The sequence below is a fragment of the Sinohyriopsis cumingii genome, unplaced genomic scaffold, assembly GCF_028554795.1.
Source record: "Sinohyriopsis cumingii isolate HCF-2022 unplaced genomic scaffold, ASM2855479v2 utg000695l, whole genome shotgun sequence".
Taxonomy (NCBI): domain Eukaryota; kingdom Metazoa; phylum Mollusca; class Bivalvia; order Unionida; family Unionidae; genus Sinohyriopsis; species Sinohyriopsis cumingii.
The window spans coordinates 5,134,258-5,156,699 of NW_028315924.1; the positions used below are offsets into that span (position 1 = coordinate 5,134,258).

Sequence of the window (22,442 nt, forward strand, 5' to 3'; positions counted from 1 at the left end):
GTAATCCATTTAAAATCATTGAAATTTAAATAGATTGCATACATGTATGTAAGTTTTTCTTTTTTTCTATTACTACATGCTCTGGAATTGCTGAAAGCATGCTGCATGTGATGTCATCTATTATTTTGAACTGTAGACAAGATATTTTATTGATATAAAAATTACATTGCTAAGCGCACTTGTTACAGACAGATGTTCATTTATTTAATTGCAAATGGGTGTAAATGTTTGAGATGCTTGTAGATAGGGTTAGGGTTACAGTCTACTTCTTCTGTAACATGTAGATACTCCATTTTACACTTTCTCAGGACCAAAGTAACTCCAATATGTATGAAATGTACACTAGAACTGTCCCATCATCTACACAAGGATCATGCATTTCACCAGAGAAGATCTACACTGGCAATATATATATTTCCCAGAACACAACATGGAGTGACAACAGTGACAAGACTGTCACCTTTGTCTGCAGGATTGGGTACTATGATCCATCAAAAAACATCACCTCAGGAGCATCAAAAACTGTCAGCTTTGCTGGTAAGGAAATATACGTATTGCAGGGTTTAAAACATTTTGAGAACATTCATGTAAAATGTTATGGAGATATCTAACAAGTGTGTTTTGACATATATATCCACATTTCAAGAAGATGCTGATCTCCGTCTGTTACAGTGTTCTGTATCATAATACATGAATGTTACTTGTATGGAGTGCTAAGTTTGGATATGTACCTACAACTAATTAAGAAAAGACCGCATACCCATTATTCAATAGTCAGCTGCTAAACATAAACCATAGTGTTGCAATATTGCCTGAGTTCATCATATTTTCTCACTTTGATACATTTTTCTGTTAATTATACAACAATAAGTTCCTTTCTAATGAACAGAAAATAAACCTGTATGTGTAAATATTTTGCCAGCTGTGACTTGTGGGAATTTGAAATATTTTGTATTATTTAATCATTTCAGTCCGAGTTACAGAAGCATTTTTACAGCAAAACAACCAGAACATCACATCCACCCTGTCTGCCACCTCTGGAGAACAATTTATCTTGACGTGTATGACAGGAACCAGTCGACCTGCTCCTAATATTGGCTGGTATATAGGACCTCGATCAATGGGCAGTGGAACCAGTCTGATCTTGACTCCCAGTAATACAGACCACAATGAAGTGATCTACTGTCAGGTGTACAACATTGGCCCAAATCTTAAAGTTGACTCAAACAAACCCAGTTTGTTTGTTAGAGGTATATATATCTTGTGATGAAATTAGATACCCGGGGAGTGGAAAGCCTTAATGATAGAGCAGTTGTGTTCTTCCTGTAGCATTGGTTTGAATGGTCAGGGTTGTCATTTATAATGGGACTTAGTGGCTGATGGCAGCAATCCTAGAGAGAATTATATTGATTTTTCTGCTGAATGGATGGTGGCCATATCAAGATGGAATTTTACTAAAACACAATCTTTGATGTCTGCTTGGTTCTAAATGATACACATTTTATCACAGTGTGTAGATGTTAAGGAATAATGCTTTCTATTAGCAGCATTAATTCCCTTACACCTTTCTAGCCCCTAATTCCTTCGTTAATAATAATAATAATACTTTATTTACAGAGGGTTACATTTCAAGATATCTGGAAAATTACCACTCATTAGGCTTAAGTTTATGATATGCGTTAATGATTTGTTTTTACTGGTGCAGCAATTTTAAGATACTCAGTTTTACTGATACTCAACTTATTGGGCATATGAAAAACATCAGCATCACTAACATTTTAGCTACTACAAATATTTCAATCAAACATGTGTTTTACGTTATGACACTTTGCAATTGTGCACCATCCATAACAACCATCTGCTTGTGAACATCCTTACAATCAGATTTTTGCCGGACATGAATCCACTTGCCCTGTGACTGGGATGAGTTCAAAGTTGGCTTGGGCAACCTTATGTTTTGCAACGTGCATGCCTGTAGGCAAGTTCAAAACCTTGTGAGAGAGATTTTGTTCAGTTCATGTTTTATGTTCTAGAAGTTTATGCTCATTTATTTCACTACATTACATACATTAGCATTTGTATTTCAGTTTTACATGTACAGCATGTTTAAATTGCATAATTTACAGCAATTTCTTTCCTCTATCAGAATGTTATTTCACACTATATGCTGTCAAAGTATGTCATTTCCATCTTGTAATCAGTATCAAAGCCTGTCTTGCCTATGGTCATGCAGATATGATAATGGGAATATTTACTATTCAAAGCAAGTTTTGTTAACAGTCCTAGTATAATCATATTTATATGTATACATTATTCACTGACTTTAAAGTTCTAACCATGCTATGGGGAGTTTGTGAGGTCCAAATGTACCAAGTTTGCTGACTCTGAACAATCAGTTTGTCTAAGATTGTTTTGATTCATGTCACTGATTTTTATGATGACTAAACGATAATTCCAAATAATATATATTTTAAGCATTTGTTGACATGCCATTTTTTAAATCAGAGGCATATCTGAATCCTGTACCTAATTATTACAGGAGACTTTCCAGTTGGTAAATAATTGCTTTGGCCCATACTTAGAGATATTTTAAGAGTTGTATAAACAAATACTATAAGGTGCACAGCAACTTTGCAGAGGTGATCAAACTCCTTCCACTGGATGTAATATTAGTATTAATGCATGCTACACACATTCCAGGGCTTGTGGCTTGGAGACTTTATGTGCATGCCTCAAGAAAGAAATACTAGTCTGCTTAGAGAATGTCTGGCTAGCTGCCATTATTAATTACAACTTTAAATGTTTATACACTGTGATGCACACATTTTGTAATGGCACACACACATCAAGCATGCATATTGCATGACATATTTGAAGCACTGATGGGGAGTTTACCTTCCTACCACAGGAATCACATAACAGTGCAAAATCTCTGAAAGAAAATTGGCTCCAGTAGCAACTTGTGCACAATATACTTGGCTTGAGAAAGCAGAGTACACTGAGCAGACTGTGGCCACTTGGGCATTCCTTAACTTGAGCATCCCAAAGTTCCCATTGACCTTGACAAGATAGTGCCATACCCTGCTTCCATTCCCAAAAACCTAGACCATAAATGTTATCATCATCTTCATGATGCCAGGGAAGAATTTCAAGTTGGCAGAGCTGCCTGTAGCTTTAGAATGTTTTCATGGAAGAGGATGATCCACTCATACTTTGTGACCCTGATATTATATGAGTGTACCATGTTCAAGGTAATTCCAAGATCTTGAATGGCTAAATGAGCAATATACATGCAGCTGCTAATCTTGTGGCCCTTCTTTTCATTCTGACAGAAAAAGGTATTTCATTGTCATTAGGTCCACTGTAATGTGTAATGATGATAAGGATGAGTGGACAGTAGAGACAGTCATGACCCAATGAAGACACAACACCACAAAGGCATAAATATTGTACTGATAAGCCTTAATATAAAAAATGGTTACCTGGTGGTGGCAATGGTGTATATCCTCTACCCCATTCAAGAGCCTGACCTTGACAATCTGTTCTCATTGAGAGATAGTGACCTAAGCTGTATTATGCAGCATCAAGTAGAATCCTTTTAGATTGACATTAGAAGAAAAAGCCAAATTAGGGGCTCAGCAGCACAAGTTTGTGATATGGGTGAAGAGAGTGCATGGTGCAACCATCAACAATGTGGTCAATCTTGAACAAAATCCTTAAGCATGCAATTATCTTGAAGTACAATACTAGTAATGATGTGTATAACAGTGGGAATTTCTACTCAAGGGTAGTTAAGTTCATTGTCCACAACTGCATTATAAATGTTTAAAATCTATCTTTACATATGCTTGAATGTGTTACACTTTTGTAACTATGGGAATTCAAATCTGTTTATCTTTTATCATTTCAGTCAGAGTTACAGAGGCATTTTTACAGCAAAACAACCAGAATATCACATCCACCCTGACTGTCACCTCTGGAGAACAATTTACCTTGACCTGTTTGACATCAACCAGTCGACCTGCTCCTAATATAGACTGGTATATAGGATCTCAGTTGGTAGGCAGTGAAACCAATTTGAGCTTCACTCCCAGTAACACAGACCACAACAATGTTATCTACTGTCAGGCATATAACCCAAGTCCAAAAGTTGACTCCAACAAAGCAAATCTATTTGTAAGAGGTAAGTCAATATTTCTGATTATCTCATTTGTGCATCAGAGACCCTCCAAATGTTTAATTTAACCTCAGTTCTGACACAAAGGTTTGTTTCTGAACTCACTCTGACTTCTAGTTCAGACAACAATGGGATTTTGGACTCACAATCATGCAGCCTCAGGGAAGCATTGCAAACATTGATGCTGCTGTGTCTGTTTGTGCACATACATGAGCTATTCAGAAGTAGATTGCAATATCAGTGTAAATAATGTGAAGTTTTGCTTTAAAGTTTTGTTTTTTTAAGTTCTCAAGCAGATGTATGCTTGTCACTCTTGTTTATTTCATATATTGTGGAAAAGAAAATTATTCAGCACCATTATTTTGCTCTGTAAAGAAACAATAACATTTGAAAAATAGATTTAAAAATGAAATATTTGAGATCTTGCACATTCAACGGGGAGACCACATTGATAAACAAAATACCAACAAAACTGAGGAATGTATAGTCAGAATCATGATGTGATGTTGATATGCCAATAGGATTACTTTTTATTGTGCCATGATCCTAGTAAATCCCATTGGGATATGGTGAGATTTTCTCAAAGGACAACGGAAATGACTATGATGCAAGTCATTTTTAAGGCATAGGCTTCTGTATCATCATTTACCTGTCAAATTCTAAAATTCCAAATGTATTCATCATCTGATCAAGCCAAATCATTTAGACTTGTTGTTTGTTATCTTCCCACCTTTCAGTCTTGACAAGAAAATGTTAGTGGCTACTGAGATGTCTGTACATGTTTATAAAGTCTGTAGCCAGGTAGATCTAGGGTGCTGAAAACAGTAGAGCAGTTAATGGATTTATTGAAAAAGCAGAAAAGATAAGTTCAGATTTTTAGGTCTGTTGCCTGTCACTTTTCCTCTTAAACTACTTGGAGGATTGCTATGAAATTTTCCACACAAATTTATCGCACAGGGTAGTTGATCCTACATGACAATGGTGTCACTTAGATATCCAATATGGACACTACAGTGGACATCTTAGAAATTGAATGACTGGTCATATAAACATGGGGTTTTCAACGAAAACTTGTTATCATATCTAATTGGTCCTCAATGAAATTGGTGTTGATCTGATGTCCAGTTTGTTGGCTACATTGGTCATCATGAATGCTTTGTTATTGCTACTCATCTTGAATGGTTAATCATATTGCCTTTCATCACAAAACATTTTAGGATGTCAAGTTAGTCCTAACTGAAAATTGTGCTGATGTTATGCCCAATAATAGCTCTGCTACATTGGCCATCTTGAAATCCTTGTTATCACTACTCTTCCTGAACAGATAGTCATTGCATTGGAATTTTCACCAGAATTGTGCGGATGTCCATTTAGTCCTAAAGTGGCCACCAGAGTGGTCATCTTTCATTACAACTATATCTTCAGAATGCATTGTCACATAAACATCAGGTTGTCAGAAACAAAATACTGACTATGACTGTTGTCCAAAATTGAAGAGTAGCTATCTGTAAAGAGGTCAGTTGCGACTGGTGTATAATTAGAATGCTTCAAAAGCAGTATCTTTCTTAGACATCAGTGAATCTCAATTTTAAAAAGTTGAATGTTGTTGACTTTGTTCAGCTAGTAAGAAGTACATGGAACAAAAATGTTTCTCAAGTTGTCAACTGTGGCCTTCTTAGGGCAAGATAATAAAAGTGCCTTTTGAAAATGCAGTGAATCAATATAATGGTTTGTTTGGAAAGTCTTTCTTCTGTACTTATGAATGTTATGCATATTTAATTGATATTATGTGCTTGACTTTAGTCCATGATTGTGGATATATTTTTATGTGTACCTGACTTTTGCCATGTTTGAAAGTTATAAATAGGTTGTTTACTGATATTTGAGTTCATAGTCTGGCCTTATTTACAAACTTAGAATGTTCTGACAGTGAAAACAGTATCCTGGGTATTTTATTATGTCTTAGATCAAATGAAATTAGTAAAGAAGAATGAAGTAAACACTATTATTCATTCATCTTTTCTGTTCAGTCTGTGGAATCATTTACTCTAGTGTATTACTGGATCTCTTAGGCCATCATGCTGTACCCAACCCTGTAGGGTTTTGAGTTCACTCATATTCAGTATCAATTACAAGTGACTTTGGATAAGTCTTTTGTGTCAAGGAAGAAGCCATACCCTAATATAGCGGGACATACATATTTTTTAATTTATTATCTAAACACCAGTTGTGGATTTTTATCTTTGTGTACTGATAATGGCTTTTGAGACTTGTTTATTGTGTGTGTGCTTGCAATTGCTTCTTAATAAATAATTAACAATTAAAGATCTTATTTTACTATATACAGAAAAGACAGGTAAGTTTCCATTGTTTACCTTGTACACAAACTGAGGCCTATGTAGCACACAATATAAACAACAGAACAAGTGAGTTTTCTGTGATGTATTTTAACATGCTGTCATTATTCGTTTTGTTTTTTATCGATTAAATTGTATTTCAATAAACAGAAGTTGAGGCAGTTTATAGAAACATGTGACCACAAAGGGCCCTTGGAGAGAGGTCAGGTCTTTTAGGAATGAGGGACTGAATACTTGAGGAGTGTGTTGCTTCCTACTTAGAGAGAAAGGGGAAAAATTGAGCACAACTCACAGAGTAGCATGTTCCTCCCCCTTGCAGTGGAGAATGACCACATGCCACACATCATGGGTAGCATGCCAGATCCTCCCATAAGGGAGGATTTGTACATCATACAGCACTTCTGGGATGGTGTGTTGCACCCTCACAAATGGAAGGAGTAGCACTGCACCACGTGTTGAATGGGACAAACAAGATTCTGACATACCTCTGTTGTCTGATCAGATGCTGATCAGTGACCAGTTAGTTCACCAAGGTGAAAAGTCAATGTCTTGTGACTAATCACTTGTCAGGCCATCCTGTTGACCAGTTAGATTGTACCAGTTATAGGTCACTTGCCACTGATTAACTTGAATTGGTCATCAATTGTTAGCCATCTGATCAATTTCCCCTATCTTCTCTATCTATCATCACATCCTATGTAGGAATGGAATCTACCTACAGGGTTCAAACTAAGGAAGTGGATGGAAGGGTTAAGGTGTCGCCCCTTCCTTCTTATCCCTATGAATCCTTATGGGATATGGGGCCCTCCATCTCAAGAGAATTGGTCCTTTTTCCCTCCATGGAATACAGCACCCTGGACCTAGAGTAGAGCTCATCCTGTGGCTCATGTGCGATGATCACCTCCTCATCAGGTGCCATTAGTCAAGGAGGCTCCAGACACAGCATAATCTGCACCATCCAGGAAAGATGAGCAGTCTTGTCTTACCATTGGAACTTCACGTGCTGACAAAATCTTACTCAGAATGATGGGATGTGGGCAGTGTTACCTCTGCCCCCTCATGTAACATAGTACTGCCTAGCCACTCTTTTGTTTGGAATGTGCTAAACAATGATGATGCCCTGTCTCTTCTTGTCAGCTGCAGTAAAATCAGTCTAGAAGCAGCTCCACTCATGCCTAATAGCAGTACCACAAAGTCCTCTCAGTTGGAAAAAGAGGATATGATCTTGTCCTTGGATAAGATGGCAAATGACAGTATGGTATGGAGGGTTTAATGCCATTTTCAGCACACTATTGGCTGGGCAGCATACTTTCTGGAGGAAGAACCTGAGAAGGCTCCAGGAAGATCACCAATCCATATGAAGTTACTGCAGAGAATTCTCACGTGCCCATGTTGGTTGAACCAAGACTTGAACTTATACACAGACAGAGGTGGTAAGTATGAGTGTTCTCCAAAGGCTTTAGATCACTGTGCCATCAAGGGCACTACAAGTAAAGATATTGTCGGTTTTCTGTTATATATCCCTCTTGGGAAACTTGACTGTCCTCGTATTGGCTTCGCATAGGATATCTCCTTTTGCGTCCTCTCCAGTTTCTTTTTCTTGCAAGGTGGAAACTACACAGATTATTTTTGAGATTTGATTTGTGTCACCCCTTGCATTAATGAATGAATGGAGCCTCATACATGCACCCAACTCTCACTCCTGTCTGTTTCCCAATGTGTCGAATTCCAGAAGGTTTAATTCTCTATGGTCACTGGACTCTGTCAACAAATTGTTCCACCACATCAGCAATCTAGAAAATGTATGAAGGCCAAATTTCTGGCTTTGCAAGGAGCATCAGCAGAGTAAGGGGTCAGTGTGTCTAGTTCTCATGCAAGAATATGTCTGTCATAGCATATCTCCAGTATCAAGGAGGCGCACTTGCTGCTTCATTTTATACAGAGGTCGGGAACCTTCTCCACCTGGCAACCTCAGAGAACATCACCTTCTCAGTTTGCCACCTTCTGGACAAGAAGAATGTATTACTAAAACATTCCTTATGGAATGGTTTCTACACTGCATAATAACAGAGTCCTATTTCATACTGTAGGAAAAGCCTCTTGTGTGTTTCTGTGCCACCAGGCTCAACAACAGACTTCCCTTTTATGTTCTCCAGTTCCAAATTGTACACTGTTCATATCATTTTCACCATGGTCCCAACAATCATGGTTTTATGTTCTTCACTTGTCAACTAGGACCCTATCCAATACAGGGGCTGTCTTTTACACAACGACCCTCACATTCTCTCTCCTCACTCTTGGCTCTCCTCAGGTGATATATAATATTCAAGTTTTCAGCCCATGTTACCAGTTGCATAATTCAGGCTGTTAGATCCAAGATCAGTGATGCCAGGTGGAGAATCTTTTGTGAAGTAGCATGCATGGTGATCCATGTTGGCCTTCTATGAGTTATGTTGCTGATTTCCTTTTTTTTTTTTTCAAGAAGAAAGGATGCTTAGTATGGACTATCATGATCTGTAGAGCTGCCATTTCTAACAAACTTGTACTCTGTCATTTCCATGGTATTTGGTTCAGATTCATGCCTTGATGGTCTCATTATTTTGATTCGTGTGGATTCCAGAAACCTGTCTACCACTCCTATGCTCAGATGAAATCTGATGTTTTGTAGTCTTTAACCAAAACTCCCTGTGAATCACTGAATGAAGCTTTATTCTAAGGCCTCAGATTATGGACCCTATTTTTATTCACCCTTGTGAATTGTGATTTTATTGAAAAATCAATTACCTTTGTTTGCTTCAGTACCTAGAGAGATCCCCACTCTCAGTCAAATTGGTGCTGGGGATGATTAAAATAGACTTTTATGTCTTCTTATGGTACTACGTTTCTTAATTAAACTAAAATTATAATCTTAAAGATAATAAGATTCAAGCCATCACTTGTTCATGGGCCTATTTTAATCATTCTTTATTGGAATCATTTTGGTAGCACATACTACATTCTTCTACCTCCACTATCTTGTACACAGAGTAATTTTTACTCTGTGACCCATAGATGTGGCACATCATGTGGAAAAGAGAGACACCAACATTGAGTAAAGTGTATCTTTGTCTCTCAAATGGTGAGTATATTCCATTTTTTCTGTTTTTGATCTGTATTTAGCACATCAGCCTACCCATCTGACAAATTAAGATATGCAATAGCAATGGGTTATATATTGCTGTTATTAAAATGTAATTTTTGGAGGTGGGTCAGACTTATTTTAGTTATGTAATACTTACCTATTACTATTGCAGAATGCCCTCCTCCCTCCTAACTATGACCTACTGTTGTAATAAGGATCTATGAAAAATAGGTTTGTTCTGGTCATGGGCATATAAGGTGCACAAGTGGACTATGTCTCATGGACATTTTCTCCACTCTGTGGGAGACATATTCATATCAAATAGATGTGCTTTTCTTGGTATGAGAAAGAATATGCTACACAATAGTGATGGGTAAGTATTGCATAATTAAAATTAGTTCTAACTCCCACCAACCCCACACAAATAGCTACATTTGTGTATAGTCCCCAAGAAGTCCTTCATACATTTACTATTCAAGCTTAAAAATAGCATGCATAAATAGTTACCTTATCATGATGCATTTTTTAAAATATAGTTATAACAATGTTAATTTATGCTATACACAAAGCAAGCTATTATCTTTGTACAAGTCATTTAGCTAGATTGTTGCATTTTCTTTATTTGAATCAAACATGAAAAGCAATTTATGGTTGTTGCTGTTACCACCCAGATTTAATTTTCATGTGTTGTCTTGTTGGCTGCCAGATGTATCTTGATTAAGACCTGTTTGGCTGTTGTCTAGATGTATTTTTACCACAACTATTAAATATCTTTTAAGATTGGTAGACTACATGTAAGGCACTTTAAGCCCATACAACATTTAAAAGGATGACATAAAGAGTCTGTAAATGAGGTTAATTGCCCCACCATGCAATGTTGTTAGGATACATTGTAAATATCACATAAATCAATTAGTTTTGATAACAGTTTGCAGTAATTTATGTCTAATATATTGTAGGTATGTTACTTGTATCATTTGCCATAAGTTTGTTTTCTTTTGTTTTCTTCTCAGTTGCTGTGTCCTGGATCATTTTGGATGGTTCAACGGCTGGAACTATTGTGTTTAATGAAGGATATCCTCAAACACTGAAGTGTATCAGCAGTCCTTCAAGGCCCATGCCAATAATCAGATGGTTGCTAGGCAACAAACCAGTGACAGATAATATTACCAACAGTGACATACTAGATGCAAATGGACTGCATATTTTGACCAGTGAGATTACACTTGCACTAATGAGGAACAGCTCAAATCAGAAAGTATACTGTGAGGGGTTCATTAGTGGTCAGGGAACCCCAGCAATGTCCACTCAAGTCAGTGTGGATGTCTGGTGTAAGTTGCATATTTTGTTCAATTATTTACAAATATTATAAATAAAAACCTATAGATTTTTTATGATTTTGCTACAAAAGGGTCAAGTATTTAGTGCATATGCTCACAGAAAGGGTTTATTCTGAAGTAACTTGTAATTATGTCATTCTCTTTCTGTAGTATTATCATACTACACAGGATTGCTTAACATAAATTATTGTGTCAAGGTGATATGTCTATTGCTATGACATCAAAAGTCCTTGTTTTTAGATAAAAATGAAAATAAAAAGTTCAAATTCAGAATATTGATTTTAGAGTTGTGAACTCATGTCATGAGTTTTTATTTTAGTAATATGGGAAAAACTACAGCAGATTTGCTTTCTTTTATATCTCCCAGTCATTTAAAATAGATTTTGATGTTGGGGACAGTATAAAATGTACTACCACTGAGTGTTAGCAATAATTGGAGTAACACTGATAATGCTGTAGCATTCATAAGAAGTAATTATATGTTTAAATTAATTGACTAATGGAGATGAGGAAGAAAGAATGAGACCAGAAAAACCAGCTATACAAATGCAGAAAGAAACTATTCAGTGAATAAACACAGACAGCAAAATCACTATATTGCTTAAATCAAAGATTAAGAGATCACATTTGGATGCACAGTATTTAAAAGAAAATGGATGGAGATTTTTCCCCTATATTCATCTAGTAGTTCAGCTGCCACTATATATTAATGTAAGAAACTTGATAATTGCTACCTGCCTTCTGACAAACAGACATCTTGCATGTACATTCAAACCTGTGTGGATGGTCACCTTTATATAGTGGTTACCTGGTCTCAACAATCATTATAATTTATCCCTGGCAAATGTCCTATATAAATATCATGTATATAATGGTTACCTGGTTTCAGTGGTCATTGGCCTGGTCTTTCCTCATCAAATAATGGTTTCTCACTGCTTTAAGTGGTCGCTGGAGCATATGTAAAGTTACCACTCAGTGTTTGCGAACTAAACCTTAACTTCATGATGAAGGCATTGTTTTGATAAATGGATATGCTGTGAATCAATGTGCATATATCTCTTTTCTTGCTTGTACATAATATGCTTAAATCACATTCTCAGTACAACTTAATGATGTCATTATGTCAAGCACAAAAGCAAAGAAGCTTTATCGTTAGGATGGAGGGTAGAAGCAATTAATTTGCTGGATGAAGAGAAAAATAGTTGTGTGCACAAATCAAAATAAAATCAATAATTATTTTCAGCATCAGTGATGATTTAGTTTATATTGTTTATTAAAGTGAGCAGGACACAGTAAACCTATATGGAAATGTTTTTTGAATAGAATAAAATATACATGTATTAAATATCAGTAATAATGACCTGGTGCTGTTGAATTGTTTTTGCATAAGTTAATATTTTATGGATGGAAAGCACAATAGACCAAATGATGAGAATTCACCCTCCCTCAGGATGACTTTTGAGAGAGATCTCTGGTCCAGTTACCCAATTGGCCCATCCTCAATGTTACTTATATTGAATTTGCATTTCTTGGCTTTTCTCCATGAATATATTATGTATATCTATATGCTGTAACTGACCATGATTAGTAATCAAGATATTATTGAATTCCACTTGTGACTAGGAATCAGCATATAGATGTCAGTTTAAGAAATGGGATCAGATTGCCCACCTGTCCTGTAATCTTACTTAGTTGCAATGGTATGTTGGACCTTCCAGCACAGGGAAGTGATTGGCCTTTCCCCTGCATGCTGTCATAGCCTTCCAGGTCTTGGGTCCATGGTAGAGAGGTTGATGCTGTAGTCGATTGACATCTTTCTCATATGACATGGAGTGAAAAAAAAGAACTAAGAGGGCATACCTCCCCCTAGCATCTCAGGAGGGTTGAAAGTCTTTTTCTCCCTCCTGCCATGCTTGTTACTTTGGACAGTCCCTTCAAGTTATGAGAGTAGTTGCAGGTCAACAGCCCACTTACCCTAAAGATTCCTCTCCAACAGAGAGACATTTTATCACATAAACCTGCCTCCCAGGAGCAGAGCAGGGTGGCATCCCCTTCCTTTGAGTTCATCTCCCTCCCAACCATTGGTCAAGGTGACAGCAAAGGAAGTAATATGAGGCTTCTTTTGATGAAGTGGTTTATGAGATGTACCAATTTTTGTCTGCCAATTTATGTGTCCTAAGTTTTCAGGCTCCAAGTACACTAACAATTATCTCCAGCTTGAAGAAGCACTCTGGAGCTACCTCTCAATTTGCTCTCTTACTGCTACCTCATTCTGCAATATTTAAGGAACTTTACCAAAAAAGTGAGTGTTGCTTTCATAAGCTGGAAGCTGATCATCCCACATGCACTGGCAGATAAATTTGGAAATATCACTTAAAATTAGATCTGGCTTATGAAAAAGACAAATACAAAAGCAAAAACCACAAAATGATAATTCCCGGCTGTACTTTTTCCATCGTATACTCTGGAAAAGGATGGAATACGATGGAAAAACATGGAAAACCCTGGAAAACGATGGAAAAATGAAATACTCTGCAGAATTTAGCATGGAAACCCTGGACATTGTGCATGGAAAATGCTGGACATGCCTGGAAAATGCTGGACATTTTGGACTTTGAAATTTTTCAGCATGGAAAACCCTGGAAAACGATGGACATTTTGGACTTTGATTTTTTTCAGCAAGGAAAACCCTGGAAAATGATGGACATTTTGGACTCTGAATTTTTGTCAGCATGGAAAACCCTGGAAAAGCATGGACAGTTTAGACTTAGAATTTTGGGGATAAATTTCAGCATGGAAAACCCTGGAAAAGGATGGACAGTTTGGACTTAGAATTTTGGGGATAAATTTCAGCATGGAAAACCCTGGAAAAGAACTTAGTCAATTTTCAAGATTGGTACAAAGAATTATTTTGAATTACCTAAAGAAAGAGCAGTCATGACTAAACTGCGCTGTAACACAGATTTTTGAACTTGAAACTAAACTAGTATTTCAAACCTATGATAAATATATACTGAGAAATAGAGGATACAAGTCAAATAAACAAACTAAACCATACACACACACACACTTGACCCCTGCTTTAAAAAAAAACAAACAAGTGTTGAAGTAGTACATCATTTATTGTATGTACCACATATGTAATTAAATGTTCATTATCAAAAGAACATCACTATACAAAAATGTTGGTGTAACACAAACTATACATGTATGAAAAGATATCCTGAAAAATTAGTTAAATCCTGACCAGAAAATATCTGGTGCATATAAAATCATAAATATGTCCAATCTGTTCACCACTTGAGCTTGACACTACAGTGTATAAGTATGAAATTCTGCTGTGCAATGGTGACAGCAATTTTAGTCCTTTTCATGATGATTGGGGAGAACAGTACCATAAATTGCATTTCCAATTTCAACAACAATAATAGGTTCTCAAAGACACTTGATCCTATTTTTGATGATGAAAGGAAGCCTTCTTTCTTCTCAGAGCCAACTTCATTCCAAAGAGATGTTTGCTCATAATTATTAGTTATGTACACCTGTACAGCCCCCAGTTTCACATATTTCTTCTTTATCGGAGTACAATTTTTTGCAGATCTCACAATAAAAATTGTATTTGAGATACTCCTTACTGAATTCACATTTTTCCTTCAAATCTTTGACAATTGTCAATCCTGTGTTTGCTGAAGGAAGATGCAACTGAATTAAGTCCAAAAAGTCACATATTTAGCATCTGACAAATTATGTCTTGTTGGCAAAGCCCCAAGGACAATAACATGTTCAGACTTTGTGATTTCACTACAATATATATCTTGTTATGGGGCTATGACATAAAGTGGGGGATCTGTGACATGGGATGGGTAAGACTGAGTTGCTTCATTCACCTGATGATACTGTTCATCGTCTGAACTTGATTAAAACTCTATACTTTCTTCTGAGTCAGATGAAAAACTCATGTCACTGTCACCATATCTAGTTGGTTCATCTGTTGATATTCTCATTATATTTGAAGATTAGTATTACGTACTGTCACCAATTTCATAATATCCAAGACCAACAGAACTGGATTCACCTAGATCAACAACACTGTAATGAGAAATACAAATTTTAGTGAACATGTATAATTCATATTAAAATCTTAACATTCAAACATTATTGTTTTGTTGTGGGAATTGAATATGTACAGTTAATATTACACTGTTACAGTAGTTTAGTTTGACAAATCCAATGTTAATGCATGCATCATTTAAACATGAGTAATGCAAACATGATACACAATGAATGCATGTAAATGACAAGTAATTGATACACAATAATATACTCAATCATACAAAGTACATGTGATACAACATACACTTCATAAATGTATGTGACGTTTTCAGAAAAACTACTCAAGTTTCATAACGTTTTAGGGCATTATAAGAAAAATGAAAGTAAAAATTATATTTAACATTTTAAATAATTAAAAACTGAAGTATGACAATGCATAACAATACATTATTATATCTTGTTCTGCAAGAATCAATACTGATCAGATATTTCCTGGAATTTCTGTAATTGGCTGATTTGGTTAAATATGGTGTACATTGTGCATATATCGTGTATGGTGTGTTGGATAACCCATGCAGAGTGAATGTTCTGTTCAAACACGTACATTGAATATTCTGTTTGTAAATACTGAATGATTTCACCATATACTCAGAATTTGTTGAACTCTGAAAATTCCACTTAGTGTTGTATAGTGAAATTTGTTTATTCCTTAAATTATTGATATGGTAATGAAACTGTGTTTAAGATATGAGCCATGTTAAGCTGTGAATGTACTAGGTAAGAACAAATGTATAAAGAATAATGCTTATCTTCACACAAATAAACATTGTTGTGGGAGACAGCTGCAGACATTATTTAAAATGTAAAAAAACTCTCTATTACTCCTGGAATTACCATTGTTTTCTCTTCCTCCAGTACATGGTGCTTTTAGGAATGGACTTTGTGGAATTAACTTCAAACTGCTTATATATTTTGTCCTGAACACCAGTACCTGTAATACACAAACAGCATTAAAACATTTACAGACTGATTAAAACATTAACATATCGTTCAAAAATCATCTTCATGGTAAAACTTGTGTACATTTTAATCTTGCGAAGATTAATGTGAAATTTTTCAAAATTTCTTTTTCCAGGACTTAAGTTACTTAAGTTATGATTTTACTTATATATGTAGCAGTCTGAAAATTTAGCAGTAACCTAAAGACCTTTTTGGACTAGATCTACAAATACTCAAGAAATTCACAACTTTATCATAATACCAGAGCAGTCCCTGTTTGGGTTTACATGTATCACTGGAGTTAACATTTCCAAGACTGACAATTACAAGGTTATGGCTGTTAAAATACAATTCCACAAATTAGGTTGCTTTGAAAGTTATATATACATATATATTGAAAAACAAAAATACCTACTCTAATTTTAAAACTGGTGCAAAAGGAAACTTGTTTTTGACCTTGTATATCTTTTCACATTTATTGAAATACTTGCTTACAATTTAATTATCAATCATACATATAAAGTGTTGGGCGGTTAATCATATAGTCAGTTTATACTTGGGCAAACGAGATAAAGTCGAGACTCCGTTTATTTCATACTCACCTATAATATGTGGGTGTCCAATTTGTGTTGTCTTTCCATTTGTGTTCCACACCTCGACACGATATTGCCTCTTGGTCGTAAACTTTGTCTTCTAAAACCACTTTACTGTAAACCAATCATTCCCCAACATATCCAAATCACGGCGTTGGTATCCGATGTATAGATATTAACTCTTTAGATAAATCATAAATTAAAAGAGAACAAAATGTCTGATTTTTCTGTCGAGTATTCGTCATCACGTATCGGAGTCACGTTTTTGTCACGCAGAAATAGCCGAGGTTGTTCCGTATGATGATGGCTGATGAAGCTGACTATGATGGGATATAAAATTATGTACTTATCTTTTTTAACCAATTACTACATTGAAAAAGCCGGCATATTTCGATTTCATGCGTTAGAACCAAATTTTCTGTAAAAAGAAAAAAAAAAAAAAAAAAAAAAAAAAAAAAAAACCGTTTATGTAAAGTTTGGTTCCAAATTTGGCACCGTAAAACGCTTTGGATAACCAGTCTAGAATTTGGGCGCAATTTTCGATTGGAGTGTCATTGAAATTGTAAAATATAAAATATCCCAGGATTTTAAGATGACCACTGAACCAGAAATATCACTGGTTATATGGGTGAATGATCGTCCCATTCAGGGAGGCATAATCTGTATGGCTGATGTACACTCGCCACGAAAAGAAATGAAGGAATATCGCACGGGAGAGAAAGTGATGGCGGTTTGTCGTGGATTCAAGGGATACCATGAGTGTATTATTGCGAAAATAGCAGGTAAGTCATTACTCAGTCCAGTTGTAGCAAAATTATTTGCACGGCCGCCAAGTACCTTAGCTGCGAAAGACTTCGCGTGACGTAAATTTACGGAAAGCTATTACGAAATATATCCTATGGAACAATTTCTTTTTTTTATGCTGTTTGAAGACTGATAAATTAAACGTCAAACTTGTAAGGATATTGAAAGGTATGTGTTATGTTTTAAGCTTTGTTTACATAATTGGCAACATTTTTTACTTATCCTAATGCACAATGACCAGTCATCTCGTGTCTGTCTTTCAAAAAAGTTGGTACGTGCCGGCCTTGCGAATATATATTTCCAAATTGTAAATTTCACTTTAAATTTTATTCACTCTTGATATTATTAATGATCTGACTGGTATTTGTATTTTTTACATTTTCGTTATTATTTTCCAGACAGTGTGCTATTTGTAGCAATAAGTTATATTTGTTTTAATTAATTTTAGACTGTGACTCGGAAATATACCGGTAGATCTCTTTTCCAATTAATCTTCAATTCAGATTATGGCTTGTTTCTGTCTATCCAATTTATATTCAGCCATTTCAGTAATATTTAATAGTAACTTATTGTATAACTAATAAGAATGTACAGTTGTAAACTGTTGGAAATGATTATCAATTTTCCTCACCAAAAATACTTGTTTAGTTTGTGTCCTTCAATTTCAGAAAAAAAGTGGCAAGGCACAGTTATGTAAACAACTTGATGGCGACAGCTTCATTGAAATTCTTCGATCTTTTAATTTTGAATTAAGCGAGAGGTAATACCACATTTGTTTCAAATTCAAATGTCTAGAACATTAGCTGTAACCTGGAGTTGTGTATGTAGATAAGTAAATATATCAGAAACTTAGCGCATAATGAATCATGGTGAAAATTTGGATTACATTTTTTTCTCACACCCAGCATGAGGCAGAAATATGTCAAATTTTGGATTTTAACAAAGCTGCTAGATAACTATTCAGAATGCTGTACAGCTCAGGTGAATATATTGGCAAGACACTAACTGGGGCAAGAGCCAATAATAAGCACACACAAAGCCACCTCTCCAAGACCAGTCGAGAATTCAAATAATTTATGGTATATTTTAAATTATTAACCATGCATTTTAAACTTTGTTAACCTATGACAAAATATATGCCAAATTGTAACAAAATTTTTTTATGAACTAAGGTATACACAACTACTACTTGAAACATTATAGTGTAGACGGACAATATTCAAATGGACAATGTAAATCTACTTTCAGTTTAAATGGTATAATCACAACTGCATGTATATGGTAGCCAGTTTGTGCGTGCGTGATTCAGATGTTTAGTAACGTAGCTTTAACAAATGTTTAGTCACATCGCTACGATGTCTGCAGTGTGGCAATTTATAGTGATGTCTAGCACTGGGATATCTTGCCACAGACGTGTAGCATAATGTTTCCCACCCATTCACATTATCTTGACACCAGGTTGACCAGTCCTAACACTAACCTCTTAACCGTTTACCTTATAGAGCATAATTACAAAGTGCAGCATGCTATAAATAGAGCACCTGTTACCTATTCGACTCCATACGCATAGGCCTGCCTGTTAACTGTTAAGCAGTGTAGTGTATTTTATGTTAAACAGCAATTGTAACCATTTTACATTTTTGGTACACATCTATTATGTGTGGAAAAATTTAAGATTAAAAGTCTGATTGTTATAGCTGCGTAATTATTTTTCACTGAAGAATTTTTTACGTTCTTTAAAATCTTGAGAGGACTCATTCACCGTCATGTCAGTGAGGCCGCGTGACCAATCGTAGCTGCCATTTCTCATACTTGAAATCTACAATTTGTCGTCTGCATCTACACCACTAAGTCATCTGAATTTGATAATTTATGAAAACTAATTGCTGCCTGCATCAATATCAGACCCTTTACCTAAGTTATTGAATCTTTCGTAGTTCTGATTCTAATCGTGAAAACTTCGTAAGTACTGAATGAAATCCGCGACCTCCATTTTGGAGTGTGGAGATTATGACCCAGTTACTTTACATAGCAGATATCGACCAGGGCATAAACAGTGACCACGTGATCCGATGTAATTGTCATTCACAGAAATGAATGTAGTATCTAAATGGGGGTTTTCTCCGAAGGTGGCGCTATGAAAACCAGCTTAAAATGGCTGATGTTTACAGCAGGCGTCAAAAGGCGCTTCCACGTGAATGGAGTAGAGGCGTCAAAAGACGCTTGCATGAGGTAAAGGGTTAATGCTGAGCACCAGGCAAGGCAGCTAATAGTACCATTTTTTTAATAAGTCTTTGGTATGACTCGGTTAAGGGTTCAAACCTGTGACCTCTCACACCCGTAGCAGGCGCTCTAACCACTTAGACTTAGGCCACAGGAGCAGTTAGGTAGCCAGTTTAATTTGTGATGGAAACCACAGGTTTTTAAGCCTATCAAGTTAGTCATCAAGCCAAGTGCCTCATTACAATTGCCAACCTCAGGTATTGTAAAAGTACTGTAATTGCATGAAATGTTTCAGGCATAACTCTCATTCTCTCACTCCCATCTCTCTCTCTCTCTCTCTCTCTCTCTGTATATATATATATATATATATATATATATATATATATATATATATATATATATATATATATATATATATATATATATATATATATGGGATTGAAATAAATTTGAAATCTTGCTTGATTCTATTCATTAATATACAATGATTTGTATTTCAGAAATCATGAAGGAGAAGTATAACATTGGGGAGGTGATGGTGAGACAGAAGCTTTGCGATTTGGTTAAACCATCAAGAGTACCATCACTTCCACAGACTCCAGTGGTGACAACAGAAAAATAAGAAATGTGGTGAATGAACTATGAAACAACACTTGTAAAAAAAAAATATTTTAAATTTTTTTAATTAAAATTGAGATAGAAATTTACGTGAATTTCTGTTATTTTGTTGTTAAGATTGCTTCAGAATAAATTCAAAGTATAACTAGAGTAAGAGAACATATTTTTAGAAACTCTGATGATGTTAAAGAGCCAGTAATCTGGATTTTATGACACACCAGTAGAAGTGTAGCGATATTTATGACAACTTAAGCCATGTTGTCTACTGAATACTAGTGCACAACCTATTAAGCTACCAGTGACAAGTATAGTTTTTAATTTTTGTTTCCTTGTTTAAAAGTTACTAAACATCACAGTCAATACAAGGAGTTGGTTGGGGTAATTTGGATCATGTTCTTCTTGAAATTATCATCAAATAAAAGTTGCATCACTGTTAAAAATCTCGTTTTCATAAAATATTTCAACAATTTTCAGCTAAATTTTAGTGTTGTCCAGGGTTTTCCAGCCTACCCTGGATAAAGACTGGAATATTAGTCCAAATGCTCCAGCATTTTCCATGCTAGAATTGTCCAGGGTTTTCCATTGTTTTCCATGCTAGAATTGTCCAGGGTTTTCCAGCCTACCCTGGACATAGCCTGGAATATAGTCCAAATACCCCAGCGTTTTCCATGCTAGAATTTTCCAGCGTTTTCCACGCAAGAATTGTCCAGGGTTTTCCAGCCTACCCTGGACAGAGGCTGGAATATTAGTCCAAATACTCCAGCGTTTTCCAGGCTAGAATTGTCCAGCGTTTTCCATGCTAGAATTGTCCAGGGTTTTCCAGCCTACCCTGGACATAGGCTGGAATATTAGTCCAAATACTCCAGCGTTTTCCATGCTAGAATTTTCCAGCGTTTTCCATGCTAGAATTGTCCAGGGTTTTCCAGCCTACCCTGGACATAGGCTGGAATATTAGTCCAAATACTCCAGCGTTTTCCATGCTAGAAGTTTCCAGCGTTTTCCATGCTAGAATTGTCCAGGGTTTTCCAGCCTACCCTGGACATAGCCTCTAATAATAGTCCAAATACTCCAGCGTTTTCCATGCTAGAATTGTCCAGCGTTTTCCATGCAAGAATTGTTCAGGGTTTTCCAGCCTACCCTGGACAGAGGCTGGAATATTAGTCCAAATACTCCAGCGTTTTCCATGCTAGAATTTTCCAGCGTTTTCCATCGTTTTTCATGGAATATGATGGACATTCTACAGCCGGGTACAAGGACAGGTCTTCTGACTTGCATGAAAATGGAAGCAAAACACATATTAGTAAAGACTTATAGTAAACAGTGAGCAATATTTAATTTAGTTTTATGAAATTATAAAATAATTCCCCCAACATTTAGATAACAAGTATTATGTAATGAATATCATAATGGATAAACACAGTGCATGCCATATATCCCATTTCTGGATGGGAATAGTAGGAAGAAAATATAAAAATATTTTGAAATTATAGCATTTTTTACATACTGTCAACATCTAGAGTTTCCAGTATTACTCCGAGATTTATAAAACGGTTTGAGTTGCAGTTATAAGGTGACTCCTATGCTGCATGTATCAAATTTATCAGAATTACACAATGTATGGATTATTTGAGATATAAAATGGAAAGGATATAACCTTCTAGTAATTCATGATGGGGGACAATATAACATTGTAAACATTTTAAGAGAAAGAAAACACCAAATTTGTCCATTCAGATAACTTGAAAATAGCCAAACAATACCCACTAGGGACAAAATTAGCAATACAATGAAAGTCCAATGAAAGTTTCATCCCACTGAAAAAAAAAGTGTTAAGGTGATGTTATGTGATTTAATAGCATTTGCACCGGTAAATTAATATGTCAGTTTTGTCTGTTTATATTGAACTTAGAAATAGTTATAAAATCATTGTGTATCACATTCTAGTTTTCACAGTGGTATTTCAGTAGTCAGTGTCTAATCATAAACTATGTTGTTGTATGATTGCCTTGCAGAAGTTCTTTTAAAAGTTGTTGCAAAGTTGAATCTTTATGTTCCATTACCTTTTCTACAATGTCTAAAATAAAGGGAGATTACGATGAAATTAGAAAATTAAAACTTATTTCCATGCTTCTTATAGCCTGTAGTTTCCATGCTTAA

The 22,442-nt window shown here is 35.6% G+C and overlaps 2 protein-coding genes and 1 long non-coding RNA gene across 3 annotated transcripts; 2 read left to right on the forward strand and 1 right to left on the reverse strand.

Moving 5' to 3' along the window:
* The first annotated feature begins 326 nt into the window (after positions 1-326).
* LOC149773310 (nephrin-like) lies at positions 327-12,797 on the forward strand. The gene is made up of 5 exons (XM_089946472.1): positions 327-537; positions 972-1,250; positions 3,911-4,183; positions 10,669-10,986; positions 12,688-12,797. The coding sequence occupies exons 1-5, from the start codon at positions 327-329 to the stop codon at positions 12,795-12,797; spliced, it is 1,191 nt and encodes a 396-aa protein (XP_089802598.1).
* A 1,726-nt stretch (positions 12,798-14,523) lies between these two features.
* LOC149773311 (uncharacterized) lies at positions 14,524-16,779 on the reverse strand. The gene is made up of 3 exons (XR_016417386.1): positions 16,650-16,779; positions 15,943-16,039; positions 14,524-15,084 (listed from the first exon to the last, which is right to left on the reverse strand). It is a non-coding gene; the product is annotated as an uncharacterized LOC149773311 (long non-coding RNA).
* Positions 16,780-16,930: 151 nt separating this feature from the next.
* LOC149773312 (uncharacterized) lies at positions 16,931-20,338 on the forward strand. The gene is made up of 2 exons (XM_089946477.1): positions 16,931-17,422; positions 20,168-20,338. The coding sequence occupies exons 1-2, from the start codon at positions 17,233-17,235 to the stop codon at positions 20,287-20,289; spliced, it is 312 nt and encodes a 103-aa protein (XP_089802603.1). The 5' UTR covers positions 16,931-17,232; the 3' UTR covers positions 20,290-20,338.
* The last annotated feature ends 2,104 nt before the right edge of the window (positions 20,339-22,442 follow it).